This window comes from Colletotrichum tamarilloi (genome assembly GCF_030869305.1).
Source record: "Colletotrichum tamarilloi strain Tom-12 chromosome Unknown Scaffold_30.1, whole genome shotgun sequence".
Classification (NCBI taxonomy): domain Eukaryota; kingdom Fungi; phylum Ascomycota; class Sordariomycetes; order Glomerellales; family Glomerellaceae; genus Colletotrichum; species Colletotrichum tamarilloi.
Window position 1 is genome coordinate 220,932 of NW_026849413.1, and position 14,487 is coordinate 235,418.

At 54.5% G+C, this 14,487-nt stretch overlaps 5 protein-coding genes across 5 annotated transcripts; 4 read left to right on the forward strand and 1 right to left on the reverse strand.

The window, feature by feature from the left end:
- Positions 1-1,455: 1,455 nt before the first annotated feature.
- Positions 1,456-3,134, forward strand: CTAM01_08552 (uncharacterized protein; the record flags this gene model as incomplete). Its single annotated transcript, XM_060524572.1, has 2 exons — positions 1,456-1,491; positions 1,560-3,134. The coding sequence occupies 2 exons, from the start codon at positions 1,456-1,458 to the stop codon at positions 3,132-3,134; spliced, it is 1,611 nt and encodes a 536-aa protein (XP_060380791.1).
- Positions 3,135-4,726: 1,592 nt separating this feature from the next.
- CTAM01_08553 (ubiquitin carboxyl-terminal hydrolase) lies at positions 4,727-7,979 on the reverse strand (the record flags this gene model as incomplete). The annotated part of the gene is made up of 2 exons (XM_060524573.1): positions 4,727-5,647; positions 5,697-7,979. The coding sequence occupies 2 exons, from the start codon at positions 7,977-7,979 to the stop codon at positions 4,727-4,729; spliced, it is 3,204 nt and encodes a 1,067-aa protein (XP_060380792.1).
- A 1,829-nt stretch (positions 7,980-9,808) lies between these two features.
- CTAM01_08554 (VHS domain-containing protein) lies at positions 9,809-12,165 on the forward strand (the record flags this gene model as incomplete). Its single annotated transcript, XM_060524574.1, has 5 exons — positions 9,809-9,882; positions 9,931-10,063; positions 10,121-10,405; positions 10,464-11,256; positions 11,312-12,165. 5 exons carry the CDS (start codon positions 9,809-9,811, stop codon positions 12,163-12,165), a joined length of 2,139 nt encoding a protein of 712 aa, XP_060380793.1.
- An 804-nt stretch (positions 12,166-12,969) lies between these two features.
- On the forward strand, positions 12,970-13,206 carry CTAM01_08555 (uncharacterized protein; the record flags this gene model as incomplete). Its single annotated transcript, XM_060524575.1, has 1 exon — positions 12,970-13,206. One exon carries the CDS (start codon positions 12,970-12,972, stop codon positions 13,204-13,206), a length of 237 nt encoding a protein of 78 aa, XP_060380794.1.
- Positions 13,207-13,449: 243 nt separating this feature from the next.
- On the forward strand, positions 13,450-14,451 carry CTAM01_08556 (phosphoglycerate mutase; the record flags this gene model as incomplete). The annotated part of the gene is made up of 3 exons (XM_060524576.1): positions 13,450-14,020; positions 14,136-14,352; positions 14,409-14,451. 3 exons carry the CDS (start codon positions 13,450-13,452, stop codon positions 14,449-14,451), a joined length of 831 nt encoding a protein of 276 aa, XP_060380795.1.
- Positions 14,452-14,487: the final 36 nt, after the last annotated feature.

The window sequence follows — 14,487 nt, forward strand, 5'->3', positions numbered from 1 at the left end:
TCTCACCACTTTTGAGGCTATCCCCACGTTGCGAAACTGCCGACATATGTCGTGCTGACGCTCTGCCCAATCCTGCCGAATCGTGCGCCTGAGTCAGACTTGGTCCTCGTCATGAAGAAAAGTCCACGGCCAGCCCGCATGAATGCCGCTTGAACGTTGGGGAAGCTATGGCCACAGTGAGCCACCAGTAGCTGAAGCCCGGCCCAGGAGTTTGCAACGTCTTCAGCTTGTTGTTCCAGCTTGATACTGGGAGCAGACCAGAAAACATCAAACCCCTCATATACACAATGGCGACGGCGTGCTTTGCGGTGGCCAAGGGGACTGTCATGGAAACCACAAAAACCAAACAAAGTGGTCGAACACGGCTCAGGTCAAGATCCGGACCGCACGCGGTGAGAGTTCATCGTGTGGCCGCCGGTCAAAGAGCAATTAATAGCAGCACTCCGTCCATCTCAATCTTACACACACACTTTATCTCTCCTCTCGATGCGGGCCGAGCGTTCAGACGGACCCGATCAAGAATCCGGTCCTCGAGTGAACTTGTCTCCTAGTCGGAGATCCATTCGGGCCCCTCATCCCGGTACAGCAAGCGGCCAGCTTTGCCAACCTCGAAATAAGTGTGAGTTGGGTAGGACGTCGGACAAAAACAATCACACAGCCAGAGACGTCCAGACACCATAATGCCTCCCAATATGCCAGCCCTGTGCCTCATTCACGCACGTGTGCTGCATCGTCAGCTTTGATAAACATGCCTCCCCAGCGTCGAGCCCGTCGTTGTGCTAGCGGGATCTACGCTGGTCTAACGGCTTACACTTTGGGACTAAAACAGCACCGCTCGGCACTCCCTCGTACCACAGGGCCGTGTGTTTAGCCTCATCCTCTACAGACAGGAACGCTGCACTCACGTAAACATGCAGCAATCTAGTGGCCCTGCCGTGTTGTAGGCAAGCCAGATGGTGTCCTCTGCTGCAACTAACGGCCATCGTAGTTCTAGAATGGACTTCCCCCATCGGACTATTACCTCCACCATCGTGTCTCTCCCGTCCCTCGCGCGACCAATCAGCTAACACCAGCGGCAGGACCGCTCGACCTCCGACCTTGCTGCACAGTTCTCGAAATATACTCGTCGTCACCAGTGTCACAACAATGAAACGCCCCTTTTGCAAGCCCCGAGCGTGCACCTACACAACGTGCCCCAAGAGCCACAAGCACAGAGACGCCCAAGGGAGGCCTGGGTCCTGTCGCCTGGCGGAGACTCTGAAAGGAGGCGGCGGGGAGGCGCACCTCCGAGACGTGTTGTCGGCACGGCATTGATGATATTAAGATAGAGTTATGTCGCAGCTGTTTCCCTCTCTCTTTCGAGATGAACTCCTGTCCTGTTTCCCGCCGATCTAGAGCTGCTGACTGGCTTCGAACACAGCCCCCCTGCTTCCTTTCTCGCGGTAGCCAGCCACCATGTCGCGATTGTGTGGTATGCGCCCTGAAGGGCTGGTGAGTTGCTTCCATTTCCATGGTCCTTGGCCAGCGTCCTGTAATATTGTAGCTAATGCTCGACCCAGACGGTAGACTCGAGGTTCAGTCCTCTTCCGTCGATGTGTTTCTTCGATACCATCATCATCCCTTTACCGGCGTGGATTCGTCTGACAGTCACTTTCGCCCTTTTCCACTTCATTGTGCCGGTTCTCATCGTCGACAAGATCAAGCGATATACCGTGAAGAAAGAATGGCAGAGGCATGCTCAATTGTCCGTCTATTTCTTCTCTATACTCGTCGTGTTTCTCATGGAGATTATGGAAATCGCCAGACTCGCAGAGATTCGCTATGCCATTGGCCTTCTTCCTTTCGTCTTCGCTGGCTGCGGCGTATGTGCAGTCATGCAGGCCACCCGCGGCATCAAGGGCAAGATTCGCAACTGGCAGGTGGCTAACATCATTTTCTGGATCATGAGCGTCGCTGTCACCATTATCAAGATCCTCACGATTCAGCGCTCAAGCATGCGATTCCCCGAGTTCCGGCGAATGGGAACCGACTATCCGACGACGCACCAGGTGCAGGACTTGGCCGTCATTGCCGGATTCTACGTCCTTCTCTTGATCAACGAGATTGCGCTCTTCTTCCAGAAGACTTGGGAAGAGACTGTCGACGCTGAGAACATCAAAAAGCTCCGCCTCACCAGGTCGATCAGCGACCAAGCCCGCTACGATCTCACCCGGGCTATTGAGGAGGGCTACTACCCCTCGGGCGTCACGTATCTGACCCTGAGACTCGAGGGCGAATCTCAGAGCGAGAAGGCCGTCAGCAAGGACGACATTCTCAAGAAGACGGCCAGCATGGACGCTTCCATCGCAGGGTCGTCTTCCAGCGAGAAGACGGCTGGCAAGAGGCTCATGGATGAGGATTCCATCGAACCAGTACCGATGATACCCCCTAGCTTCAGACGCAACAGCGAGCGGTGGTCGTCGGCCATGACGCTCAAGGATGCTGCCGGAGATGACATGAACGAGAAGGTCGGCGGCAAGGACAACAACAAGAAGCGCGGCAGCGAGAGGTGGTCGAATGCCATGACAATCAAGGAGCCCACAGCTCTCCGTGACGGCCATGACAAGCGTGTGTCAAGCTTCGCCTCCCCGATGGTTGCCGACATCGACGAGATCACACCCCTGGACCCCCCTTCCACCTCATCATCCAGATATGAAGACGAGCATGCCGCGCAGAAAGCCATGCTTCTCGACAGCCCCTTCCCCATGAAAGAACTTCCCGACAGGCGCTCCTTCATGCTCAAGCCTTCGCGCCCCAACACCGAGAGATGGTCTAACGCCATGACTCTGCGCGGCGAGCCGTCATCCGGCAGCGGCAGCCAGGAGCCTTCGCCTAAGGAGCATAAGGAGTATATGCCCTCGGCACCCCCGGCCGCGGCGACGGCTCCGACCACGCCGGAGCGCAGGGCTTCGGCTAGCGAGCGGAACATGATGAGGAGATACTCTGACGCCTCCACGCGGTCTATCAGGAGGTTTTCTGCACGCAGTGACCTCCGCGAGGCGGCGGCCACAGCGGCGGCGTTTGTGGATGGTGATGAGCCGCTCACTTCGCCAACGGAAGCGCATCCTTTGCAGCCGAATCACCACGCGCCATAAATGAGCACAGCGATGACACCGCTACGAATTCTCTTACCACCTTGACGCAGATTGTTATCCATCATTCTCGAATGTTCGAGGTGAGGGAGGCTAGTGTATAATGAAAAAAATATGTAAATCCAACCACCAGATAGGTACCCGGGTAAAGGCGTCAATCGACTGGGATTAAGGGCGCCGCCGGGCGAGGAGGCGTTTGGATCGGGTTCCCGTTTCTTCCTTTATAGGTATCCTCCCCCATTTCACCAAACTTTCCTTTTTTTCGAATGTAAAATCACACTATTTAATGAGGCTATGGATCAAAGTCTCGCAAGATCTTTTTTTTCTTCTTTTTTGCAATATAGATCGACCAAGTGGGGATATAGGGGAATTATTGGATGATGAGTGGCTTGTTTCCCAAAAATTGTGATGTGCTTGACCTATGCGACGCTACGGACACTACGGACGTCAATTGATGTTTTCCCCCCGGCGCTAAACTCGGTGTGAGGCTCCATTAGGTGTGGGATTAGACAGCTTGCAATATAGGCGTAGGTATTCGGGATGACGGCAAGACGGGTGGGCGTGCCGGGTAGGTTAGGTAGCGTAGGATGCGAAGGTGGCTTGCTTGGCTTGTATAGCTTTGACTGATGGGATATTCTTGTTGTGATAGGTATACGTACTCGAAGAACAAAAGGTTCAATGGACAGACATACAACCGAGATTCGACCTGAGCTTGGTATGGACATTGGCTTTGTGTAGGTACACACGTTACTATGATAATCCACTGCATTGTCGAGAAAAGTCTCCTCCCATCCTTGATGATTCGTAGGTATGGTATTCAAAACACCCCATGGGTAGTCATCTTGGATTCGATCCATGGGGACCCAAACCCATGGGTACACCCAAAAACATTCACAAGGACCCAAATCACAATCACCCAAGAGGACTCAACCCCCAAATTTACCCACGAGAAACTCCAGATCCATTGATACTCGTGCTACGACACCTTATTTCTCCAAAGCCTTTCTCAGAATACGTTTTCTTTGGCGTGCAAGCTTCTTTCACGTCAGGCAGAGCAAGGTTCGCCCCATGGACATTACGTTCAGTGCTCAAGGTCACGTCAGAACTGGGCTTCAACAGATAAGCATAATCCAGACTCACCTACAGTTCGATCTCGTCATACCGGTACCCTGTAGGAACCGAATCGCAACTCAGTCCCGAAAACCAAGTCCTTCTAGTTTGCATATCTCTCGATCAAGATGCGCATGTAGAACTCTTTCATTGTATAAACTATACTGTCGTGGCCTCATAGCGAATCCCATTCCCCTCACACAAACAAAAAGGGGCTTTCAACAGACCGCCTAGACGCCATGCTTATAAAGCGCTCGAAACACATCGGCCTCTCTTTCGACTCCGGTGATACACACCCACACACACACACACAATCACACGCACATCATTGCCATGCTTGGAAAGCAACATACGCACATCCCCGTTCTATACATGAAAGAAGGAATGAGAGAAGTGCTTTCGAGATAATCCAGAATCTTTCTAGTACCTCGCAATGTGACATCCTTCTCCCCCAACTCCAATTCTCTATTACCACCACTTACTTCTCATCTCCCCGTCGACCGGCCGCCTTTTCTCCGGAAGAAGATAAGATACGGCACGTCGCTGCTGCCGTTTCTAAACACCGTATCGCTTACGTCAGACCCTCGTCCTGTCCCATCGATTCGAATGTGAGTGACTTTGGAATCGTTGATCTTGTACCAAGCCGCCGGATCGGGGGTGTTGGAGTCTCTGACATAGGCGTAATAGTGTCCAGTACTGATGGATGATCCCGAGTGGACAATGACAGCGTAGCACTCATAGTCGAACGGGAGCTCAAATTTCTGGTCCGGTGGAGGACCCACCGTCTGGCGTTCTTCAGGCGGTATAAAGAACTCGTCGAGGTTGAATTTGTTAAAGTCCCACGTAATCTTGCTGCTGTCCTTTGATGCTCTACCGTACTCTGTGTAACTGAATCGTTTCAAAGAGAGACAGAATAGTTCGGGCATCCGTGCAAGCTTGGACTGCTTTCTGCCCTGTACCCTTTTCTTGCAGTTGTCGCATTGATAGTCCGCAAGAATTTCGGGTTCGAGTAACGACCTCACGCAGTCTTCAAGGGTGTGAAGCTTTGAGTTGACGGGCACCGAAAGAAAGTCGTAGTGAGACCAGGTGTATGTGCGGTTGTTGCACTGCGTGCAGACCACAGTCGAAAGCTCCAAGCCTCGCCAGTATTTGTCGACGATGGATAAGTTCTTCTTCTGATATTGACCCCACCACTCGTAACTGCCTTGCAACATTGATTTGCCGCCCCCCATTTGAGGCGGAGGGATATTGTCTGGCTCAGCGCGGTCTCGACGTTGATTTGTCTCGTCGTGGAGGTAGGTTAGGAGCCATGACATGAATTCTTGAGCATCCTGTTGTCGACTGCCACCGAACTCATCGCCCTTATCCTTGATGCGGCTCTTCTCGCAGACTGATCGAGAATAGTCCTGTTGCTAGTCAGCATTTGTTACTCTGAGAAGGATGAGCAAGACAAACCATAAGCGTTTGAGCCTTCATAACGTCAAACTTGCCAGATTCTAGCCAGTGGAACAAGTTGGATAAGATCCGAGACATCAACTGGGGGTGATCATTCTTCTCGTCGGCCTTCCTTGGCACCTTGTACATGTTTTGCCACTCAAACGAGGCGAGCTCTCTGCCGAACCCAGGCGACATTCGAAGGACTTGGATTGTGCTGTTGGCATAGCACCACACACCAGGGTTGTTGAGACCTGTGATGTGCAAAGTATCCTTGGCGGCGTTTGCGACCGAGGGAGAATCTGGACGAGCAAGGGGACCCTGCTTCAGATTCCGGCCCTGAGCAGCCATGGCAATACCGGCGTGAGCCTCGTGGTCATCCTGGGTCTGCGATAACCCACTGTAACTCGGACGAGGCACAGCCGGTGCGGGTCGAGTAGGCGGCGATGGTAACTCGGAGTAGATATCGCCATGATGTTGGGAGTAGCCATGGTTTGGCCGATCAGGGCTGATTGGCGACTGCATGGATTCCTGCTCTGTGGCTACCGCAGGGAATCTTCTCAAAAATTCCTCTGTACTGCGCACATGCATGAAACCGGGAGACCGCGCCGTCTCAATCTCAGCATGGTGCAGTGTTTCCTCCCAAAGCTTGACCTCTTCGGGCCTCAATGGCGTCACCTTGTACTTCCTGCTAGGCTTGGAGATGGAGATGGCAGGTTTCAACGGAGAACGAGCCATGGGTGCTCTAACAGCACCGGCAGTCTGTGAAGTGGCGAGGGCGCTTCTGCCCATGAGGTCGGTCCAAGCATCTAAGCCTCCTTGTAGCAGCTTAGGAGGGTTCTTCAAGTCTTTACCGTAGTTGAAGTACGTTAATGCGCGTTGAAGAGACAATAAAGCAGCAGCGTCCATATCGGGAGAGATGTAGCGCGGTATTGAGTCCGAATCCTGGTCGTGAAACACCACAAGATCGAAAGCATCCCGCCTTTCGAAATGGTGGTACTCCTGAGGAGGCGAGAGGACCATGCTCTCAGCTATTTGCTCCGCTGTGATGTTTTCTCGTAGGAGAATGCTAGGTTCAATGCAGATGACCGCTTGCGAAAGTATGTGGCCTTCGTCAAAGTCCTCTCGACCTCGAACATCGATGATTAAGACTTGTAGGGTTGCGGAGCCCCTTTTGATGTAGTTCATTAGATCGTCAGCAGTAATTGAATCGCCCTCGGGTATCGAAATGCTAGAGGTTCTGGAAGTAGCGGCAGCATTGGAGGCATTAAAGTAGTCGGCGGATGATCTACTAGCCGCAACGACGGTATTGATAGAAGCTGAAGAGCCTGTCCGACTGAACAGGCCCCTTGGTGTGCTCGAAGGCAGTGAAGCCGCTTCGTTAGATACAGTCCCCCTGGCCGGGCTGTAGATCGCATCTGGCATCTTGGGCAGATCTGGTAGGCTTGTCACGACGGCCACCTTTGGCTTTTCGGGCGGATCTGGCATCGCTCTTGGTCCTGCCGGTCTTGGGGGCATAATGGGGTGCGTCCGTATGCGGGGGTCCTGACCGGGCAATGCCACCGGTCCTCGCAGATTGGCGAAACGGGCAGCCAAGTCTTCGGCGGCCTTGCTTTTAGGAAGGCCAGGGCCGCCGGCCCCGGAACGTATCACGTTCCCATGCAGCGACTGGGGCTTCGGTTGAACCGCCGGCTTCGTTCTCGTTGCCGGCGACCCGTGGGCCTGCGTCCCGGCTTCGGCTCGTGTGGGGCTCAGGACCGGGGGGCTTTGCGGTGTCCGCGGGCGGACGGCATCCCCGTTGCTGATGGAAGTTGGTCTTGATATGGTGGGTCTTACGCCCGTTTTCTGGTTATCCGCAATGATGTCGGCCTTGATCTTTTCAAAGTTTCCATGCTGTGAATCTATCTTCTTCATGAGGGCGGTGTAAATGCGGTTCAGATCCCCGCGGCCGCCCTTGACCGACACGGACTCGGTGTGCATAGGCACGTATTTGACAGCGATCAGGGAGGCCTTGATATACTCTTTGAAGGCCATATCGGGTCGACCAAAGTCACGAAAGGTCTCGGCTTGTCGCATGGCGTTGTCAGCCATCTCGAGGATTTTGCGCAAGGGTAGGTTCATGTCGATGTGAGGAGCTGTGGATGTAAGGTCATCTATATGTGGCAGCGGGGGCTTGCCGCCGCGGCCGGCAGAGCCCCCATCTCCGCCCATAGCGAAGGTATGTAATCCGGAGCCGTTGGATAAGACCGGACCGCCGCCGCCGCCGAGGACGGTTCTGGTGGCTGAAGAGGCCGTGGAGCTCATGTGAACGGAAATGGATGTCTTGGAATCGGGTATGGAGCTTGAATCATGTCGTTGTAAGCGTGGTGGCTCGGATGCAGGGAAAGGAAGCTATCGCTGGTGATGTCGAGGAAGTGTGGAAATCGGAGCCGTCGAGGTAGGTCGGACGAGGACGAGGACAGGACGGGGACGCAACGATAGTCGGCGCCGGGTTCGTCATGAGTGGCAGTGACGCAGACTAGGTAGTTTTGTAGAGGTTTGTGTTTGGCCGCAGGATGGTTTATTTGGGTTCTGCAGGGCGAGGTTGAATAGACATTGTTCTCTAGATTGAGACGAAGCTCGAAAAGAAGGGTCGTGGTGTGGTTGGGTAGGATGGGCGAAAGGAAAGAATGTCAGTCTTTGATGGATGAAGTTGGATTGGCAGGTGCGCAGCGGTCCTGTGAAAGCCAGATGGTCCGTGGTGGAGGGACAGCCTCGCTCGCTGGCGCTAACAGTTTCAACAATAGCAAGACATTGTGGAGAGGAAACGGTACCGTTGCGGCGGCTGTGCTGGGGAGGGGTGACTCGGTACCTTTTCCGACAGGGCCCGTACTCTTTCTCCAGGGCGTTGCGCTGCAGTGCAGGGGAATAAACCACTTTCCACCACAGTGGAGGCCATCTCACTGACGCATCCGGACTGAACAGCGGTTCGGGCACTGGAACTGGCGGGCAGTGCCCTGCTTCTTGCCCACCTCAAGTCACCCGGCCCCGAGTTTTGAGCGGCGACTTGCACTGACGGAGATGATCCACGTCCTTGGCCTTGACAACTCATATATCATGCAGCGCCACAACCAATATAACTTGGCTTATGAATGCCCACTTTAGGCAGTTGAATTGTTTATTGCCTTTGATGAGAGCATCTGCTCCGAAACTAAGTTACATTGTTCATTGCTCAAGGCCTGCCGGAAAGGCATAAACTGGAAGTTGATGACTATGCCTCCCAGGAAGCAGAGTCAGGCCTGGGTAGGTGTGAGGTATCTAATGAGGTCCCTTGATTACGTAGCTGCCAGCCCACATGCCCAGTAGCGTAAAGCAAGTCACCTCACAAGAGTCTCCTTCCCAACTCGAAGCCTCCAGTTCAGCCTCAAATGGCACGCGCCACAGATGCTCCACCGCCATCGTCATAGAGGATACGTACTCCGTGCCTGCTCTGGGGGAAACGGGAACGAGCTGAGGTGGGCAGCTGGCCTTGCCAAAATCCCATTCCCTCCCTCCATTCTCAATATTACACTGTTTCTTTGGGTTTAGCGCGGAGACCTCCGTTCGTCACAGGGCCGTGTTCCAAGCGGAGCAGCCACGAGTCCGCGACGACAGCAACCTGAAGATGCAATAGGTATCCGTAGTTAGACTCCTCCAACCCAAGGCAGCGACTCTAAATCCACCGTCCATCCACTGCCCGACACATTCCAACCCCTGCTCATTCGTACTAAGCCAACGTAACCCAGCGGAACTTGTCTGTGTTCGACACCACTGCCCGCAGCTGCCCACGCCTCCACTGCTCTAGCCTATGCCGACTACGCCTAAGCCTGCTGCATCTCCAACTAGGCCTTACCTTACTGTGTACGCACACCCGACCCTGAGGCTGCCGCATCTGGGCAACCATTAGAAACACACACAAGCTTTCCCTCTTTGCCTTTCATCCACATCTCCTACATACGCGCAACCCATCTGGCCCGCTTTACATACGACGACAAAGACGACGACAGCCTCGCGATTGCGCGCCCGCTTTCTCGAGCTAGATAAACCATCCCGACGATCGATAGCCGCCTGTTTGCTCTAACTCCCCGCCCGACAAAACATTTCCAGCCTTCAAAATGATGGGCTGGTGGTCCAGCTCGGCCAACACGGCCTTGGACGAGCAAATTGAGAAAGCCACAGGCAGCAGCTTGTACGACTCTCTGCCATCCGTTGTCATGCTCTTCTAACATTGACACAGGGAGGATATCGCCCTGAATCTCGAGATCTCTGATGTCATCAGATCAAAGACCGTTCAGCCTAAGGAGGCCATGCGCTCCTTGAAGAGGCGCATCGGCAACAAGAACCCTAATACCCAGCTGAGCGCACTGAATGTAGGTCATCGTTGCTGCCTGATCACGCTTGACTGAACTGACTCTGTCCGCCCGCAGCTCACCGACACGTGTGTAAAGAATGGAGGCACCCACTTCCTCGCCGAAATCGCCTCAAGGGAGTTCATGGACAACCTGACTTCCCTCCTTCAAGCTGTCGGACCCGCCGCCGTCAACCACGAAGTCAAGCAGAAGATTCTCGAGCTGATACAATCTTGGGCCGCCGCCACCGAAGGACGCCTTGAACTGGGATACATCGGAGAGGTCTACAAGACATTGCAAAGGGAAGGTCATCAATTTCCTCCTAAAATCAGCGTCTCCAGCAGCATGATCGACAGCAGCGCGGTAGGTTCTCATCCACGGCTATGAATCTTCCCAGCCCAAACTGACTAGCTTCTCAAAGCCCCCCGAGTGGGTGGATTCAGATGTCTGCATGCGATGCCGCACCGCCTTTACCTTCACGAACCGAAAGCATCACTGCCGAAACTGCGGCAACTGCTTCGATCAACAATGTTCGGCCAAGTCGCTACCCCTCCCCCACCTCGGCATCATGCAGCCCGTCCGCGTCGACGACGGCTGCTACGCGAAGCTCATGGACAGATCGGCCAAGGGAGGTGCTGCACCACCTTCGCCGCTGTCGCAAGACCGATCTCCCACCTATCCTTACAAGACACGAAGCACATCGGCCATGCAACCACGCAACGCCCGCGTCGACGACGCATTCGACGAGGACCTGAAGAAGGCGCTAGCTATGAGCTTGGAGGAGGTCAAAGGCTACTCTCAGGGCTATGTTGCGCCTACGGCCAATGGTCCCTCGGGACCCAAGGTCAACGGCAGCTCTGCGCCTGCAGCATCGTCCGGCGCGGATGAGGAAGATGACGACCTCAAGGCTGCCATCGCCGCTTCGCTAGCTGATATGGAGGAGCAGAAGCAAAGACATGCGGCAGTCTTGAAGGAGCACACCTCGAATCCCGGACCAAACCCTACTCAGCAGTTTTCTCTGCCCAAGAACGATTACGAGCTAACACCGGTTGAGGCTGAGAACATTAACCTGTTTGCAACTCTCGTCGACCGCCTGCAAACACAACCCCCCGGCACCATTCTGCGCGAGCCTCAAATCCAAGAACTTTACGATAGCATCGGCACACTGCGGCCTAAGCTTGCCCGTACTTACGGGGAGACTATGAGCAAGCATGGTAAGTACCCCTGGAATTCCAGGTGTCCGTCTCTGTCTTCTCACACAGCCTCTAGACACACTACTCGACCTACATGCCAAACTTTCCACCGTTGTTCGCTACTACGACAGGATGCTAGAAGAGCGCCTGTCCAAGGCATACAGCCAGCACGCAATTGGGGGAGGATACAATCTCCCCCCTCGCCAGTCTGGCGCTTACCCTACGCTGCAAGGCAGTGCACCTGGGGGTGCCGGCCTGGCCGAGAATTTCTATACCGGATCACAGCAGATGGACTACGGCCACGCACCGCCACCTCAGGCCTACGCACAACACCCGCAGCACACTCCACAACCTCAGTACGCGACTTTTGACAAGCGCGCATCCATGGCTGGTCCGCCGGGAGGACCGTATCCTGGCCAAGAGCCTCAAAGAACGGATAGCTGGAGAAGCGGAGCTGGTCCCGTACCTGACGGCCAATACGCACCCCAGCAGTCTTATGCTCCAAGCGAACCGCCTCAAGCAAATCACCAGAACCAGCCAGGTCAACCTCCGGGCACCCCTTCGGCAGACCCCAACGCTTCTTATTACTTCAACCCTCAGCAGCCTAGCGCACCTCCTTCTGCTCCGCCGAACGCGGATCCTAACCCATCGCCATACCCGAATCTTCAGCAGCCAGTGCAATACCGACAGCCCATGCCACCCCAACAAACACCTACTCAAACGCCTGCTCAGCCGGAACAGCCCACGCAACAACAGGCTCCGCCCCAGCAGCAAAGCTACTGGCAACCATCAGTACCGCAGCAATCGGCGCACCCTCAACAGCATTGGCAAGGCCAGTACAACAGCGGATATACCCAAGAATCATTTCCGTCTGCTCCGCAAAACGCACCTAAGCAGCCGGCAGTGGAGGAGAGTCTCATTGATCTTTGAAAGACAGGAAAGTAATCAGGAAGCATGCAGGCCATTAGCTCTCGGCGTTTCAGGGTCAGGGAGAGCCCGACACTAGCATCTTCAGACTTAAGAATGAGCTACAAAATGAAAGTTTTATTGGATTATGATCACTCTCCAACTTGTGACTGTGATGTTGATAATGGACCCTATGTGAAGACTGAAGTCGGAGCATCCAGGCAAGGGCTTATGTGAATGATTCACCTAGCATTACCTTACTAACACACGGACGCGGGTGAATACCACGTTCAGGATCCCCCTTCAACATGTACATTTCCAGCACAGGCTTCCCGCACATCAACTTTGCGTGCCAGGCTATGACTGTAGCCCTCTTAACTATCTTACTCTGTAATTATCCTCGCCCGTCACGAGCCTTCTCAAACGATATTAAAGCGCATCATCAAAGTCAATAATTCCTTCTGACTCACACTTTCCGCCGGGGAGCAAATCTAGAAGTAGAAATCCATTCCACCGGCTTTTGACCGTAGGTAAGGTAAGGCGAGGTAAGGTAGCCGGCCACCCGCTCCTCTTGCCGGACCAATCATGCAAAAGAAGCAACAAAAGCCCGCGTCCAACCCCCTCCGGCCAACCACGGCACGGCGCCAGCGCGGCGTGAGACTCCACTTTCCGCCCCGGTCATCGGCGCCGAATGGTGCGACTGCGGACCGCTGTCCCAGCAGCTTAGCTTTCAAGCATTCTTGATACCAGCAACGCGAAGCGCCCCAACACAAGGCAAGGCACCGTAGAAGGCCCCTATGGCAACCCACGTGGAACCCGTCCGGTGTCATGATTTCTCTACTCGGGTGCCTGCTTATTAGTTTAGGTGTGTTCCGACGCCCGTCCCAAGGTAAAGGCGGTTCATCTGAGTCATTTCTAGACACAGGCTTAACAGACTTTCCCGTTCCCTCCACCGGATTGCCCACACCCACGCCAAACAAGGAAACTTTCCCGAGAATTGGGGGGTGGAGGGACGCATTACGTAGCTCATCCTCTCAACTTATTAGAGCTTTCGTTTATATATAATTGGATCGTGAACCATCCGAACATCTGTCGAGAACCCCGTCTTTCCCATTTCCATTGTGAAATTTAGAGATTCAATTAGACTGCATGCTACTTTTTTCACTTTCTGTTTCTCACTAGAATCAAAGACACTGTGTAACAGCATACACACAAGCATCTTGCCCCGCCACCCCGCCAATTCATCTCAAGCTCGTCATCATCATACCTGAAGAAAAGTTCAAAAAACCAACCACAACCTCAAACAAAATGCCAGTCCAAATCCACCTCGTCCGCCACGCCCAAGGCTTCCACAACCTCTCCCTCGAAAACGAAGCCCTCCGCGACCCCCTCCTCACAGAAAAGGGAAAACAGCAGTGCGCCGACCTCCGCGCCGCCTTCCCCCACCACGACCGCATCACCCACCTCGTCGCCAGTCCCCTCCGCCGGACCCTCTACACCTGCCTCCTAGGCTTCGGCTCCGACTCCTCTTCCTCTGGCTCTTCGGGCTCCTCTCTCAAGGTCCTCGCCCTGCCCGAGGTACAAGAAGTCTCCGACGCGCCGTGCGACACCGGCTCAGCCATCAAGGACATTGAGGCCGAGTTCGCCGGCCGCGTGGATTTCAGCAGGGTGCCCGAGGACTGGATCGACAAGGCCGGCCCCGACTCGAGATGGGAGCCGACGCTGGAGAAGCTGGAGGCGAGGTCTGCCGAGGCGAGGAGGGCGCTGAGGGAGCTCGTGGGCGGGGATGTGTCCGGGGACGCGCAGGTCGTGGTCGTCACGCACGGTGGCATTTTGCACTTTTTGACGGATGATTGGTATGGGATTGCTCCCAAGAAGGGTACGTGTTTTTCTCGTTTTCGAGATTCTTTATTTGTTTCTTGAATGTCTTCTATGGACACCCCGATGGCATGGAGTTGAGTGAGATGGGAGCCGTTCACTAATTCTAAGTGTAGCAACTGGCTGGGAAAACACCGAGTACAGATCGTACGAATTCGAAGATACCACGGGACAGGACCCCAAGGCCCTCCTCAAAGAGACGCAGGAGAGCTGGCAGCGCCGTAAGGGCGAGGACACCCGCCCGACGCCTGAGCAACAGGCCGAGCTCCGCCAAACCTTCTATCGTGAAATGGAGCCGTATCTCAAGTACAGCCCCGAGAGAGGCTGGATGCAGTAAGTGGCAAGAGGGGCAGGGCAAGCACTAGACGGTTCGTTGCGTGGGAGGACAGAAATCATGGTCTCGACATTGTGGGGGCCTCTCTATTTGCATAGTACACAGCTTGGTATTATCCCAAACACCATAGACCT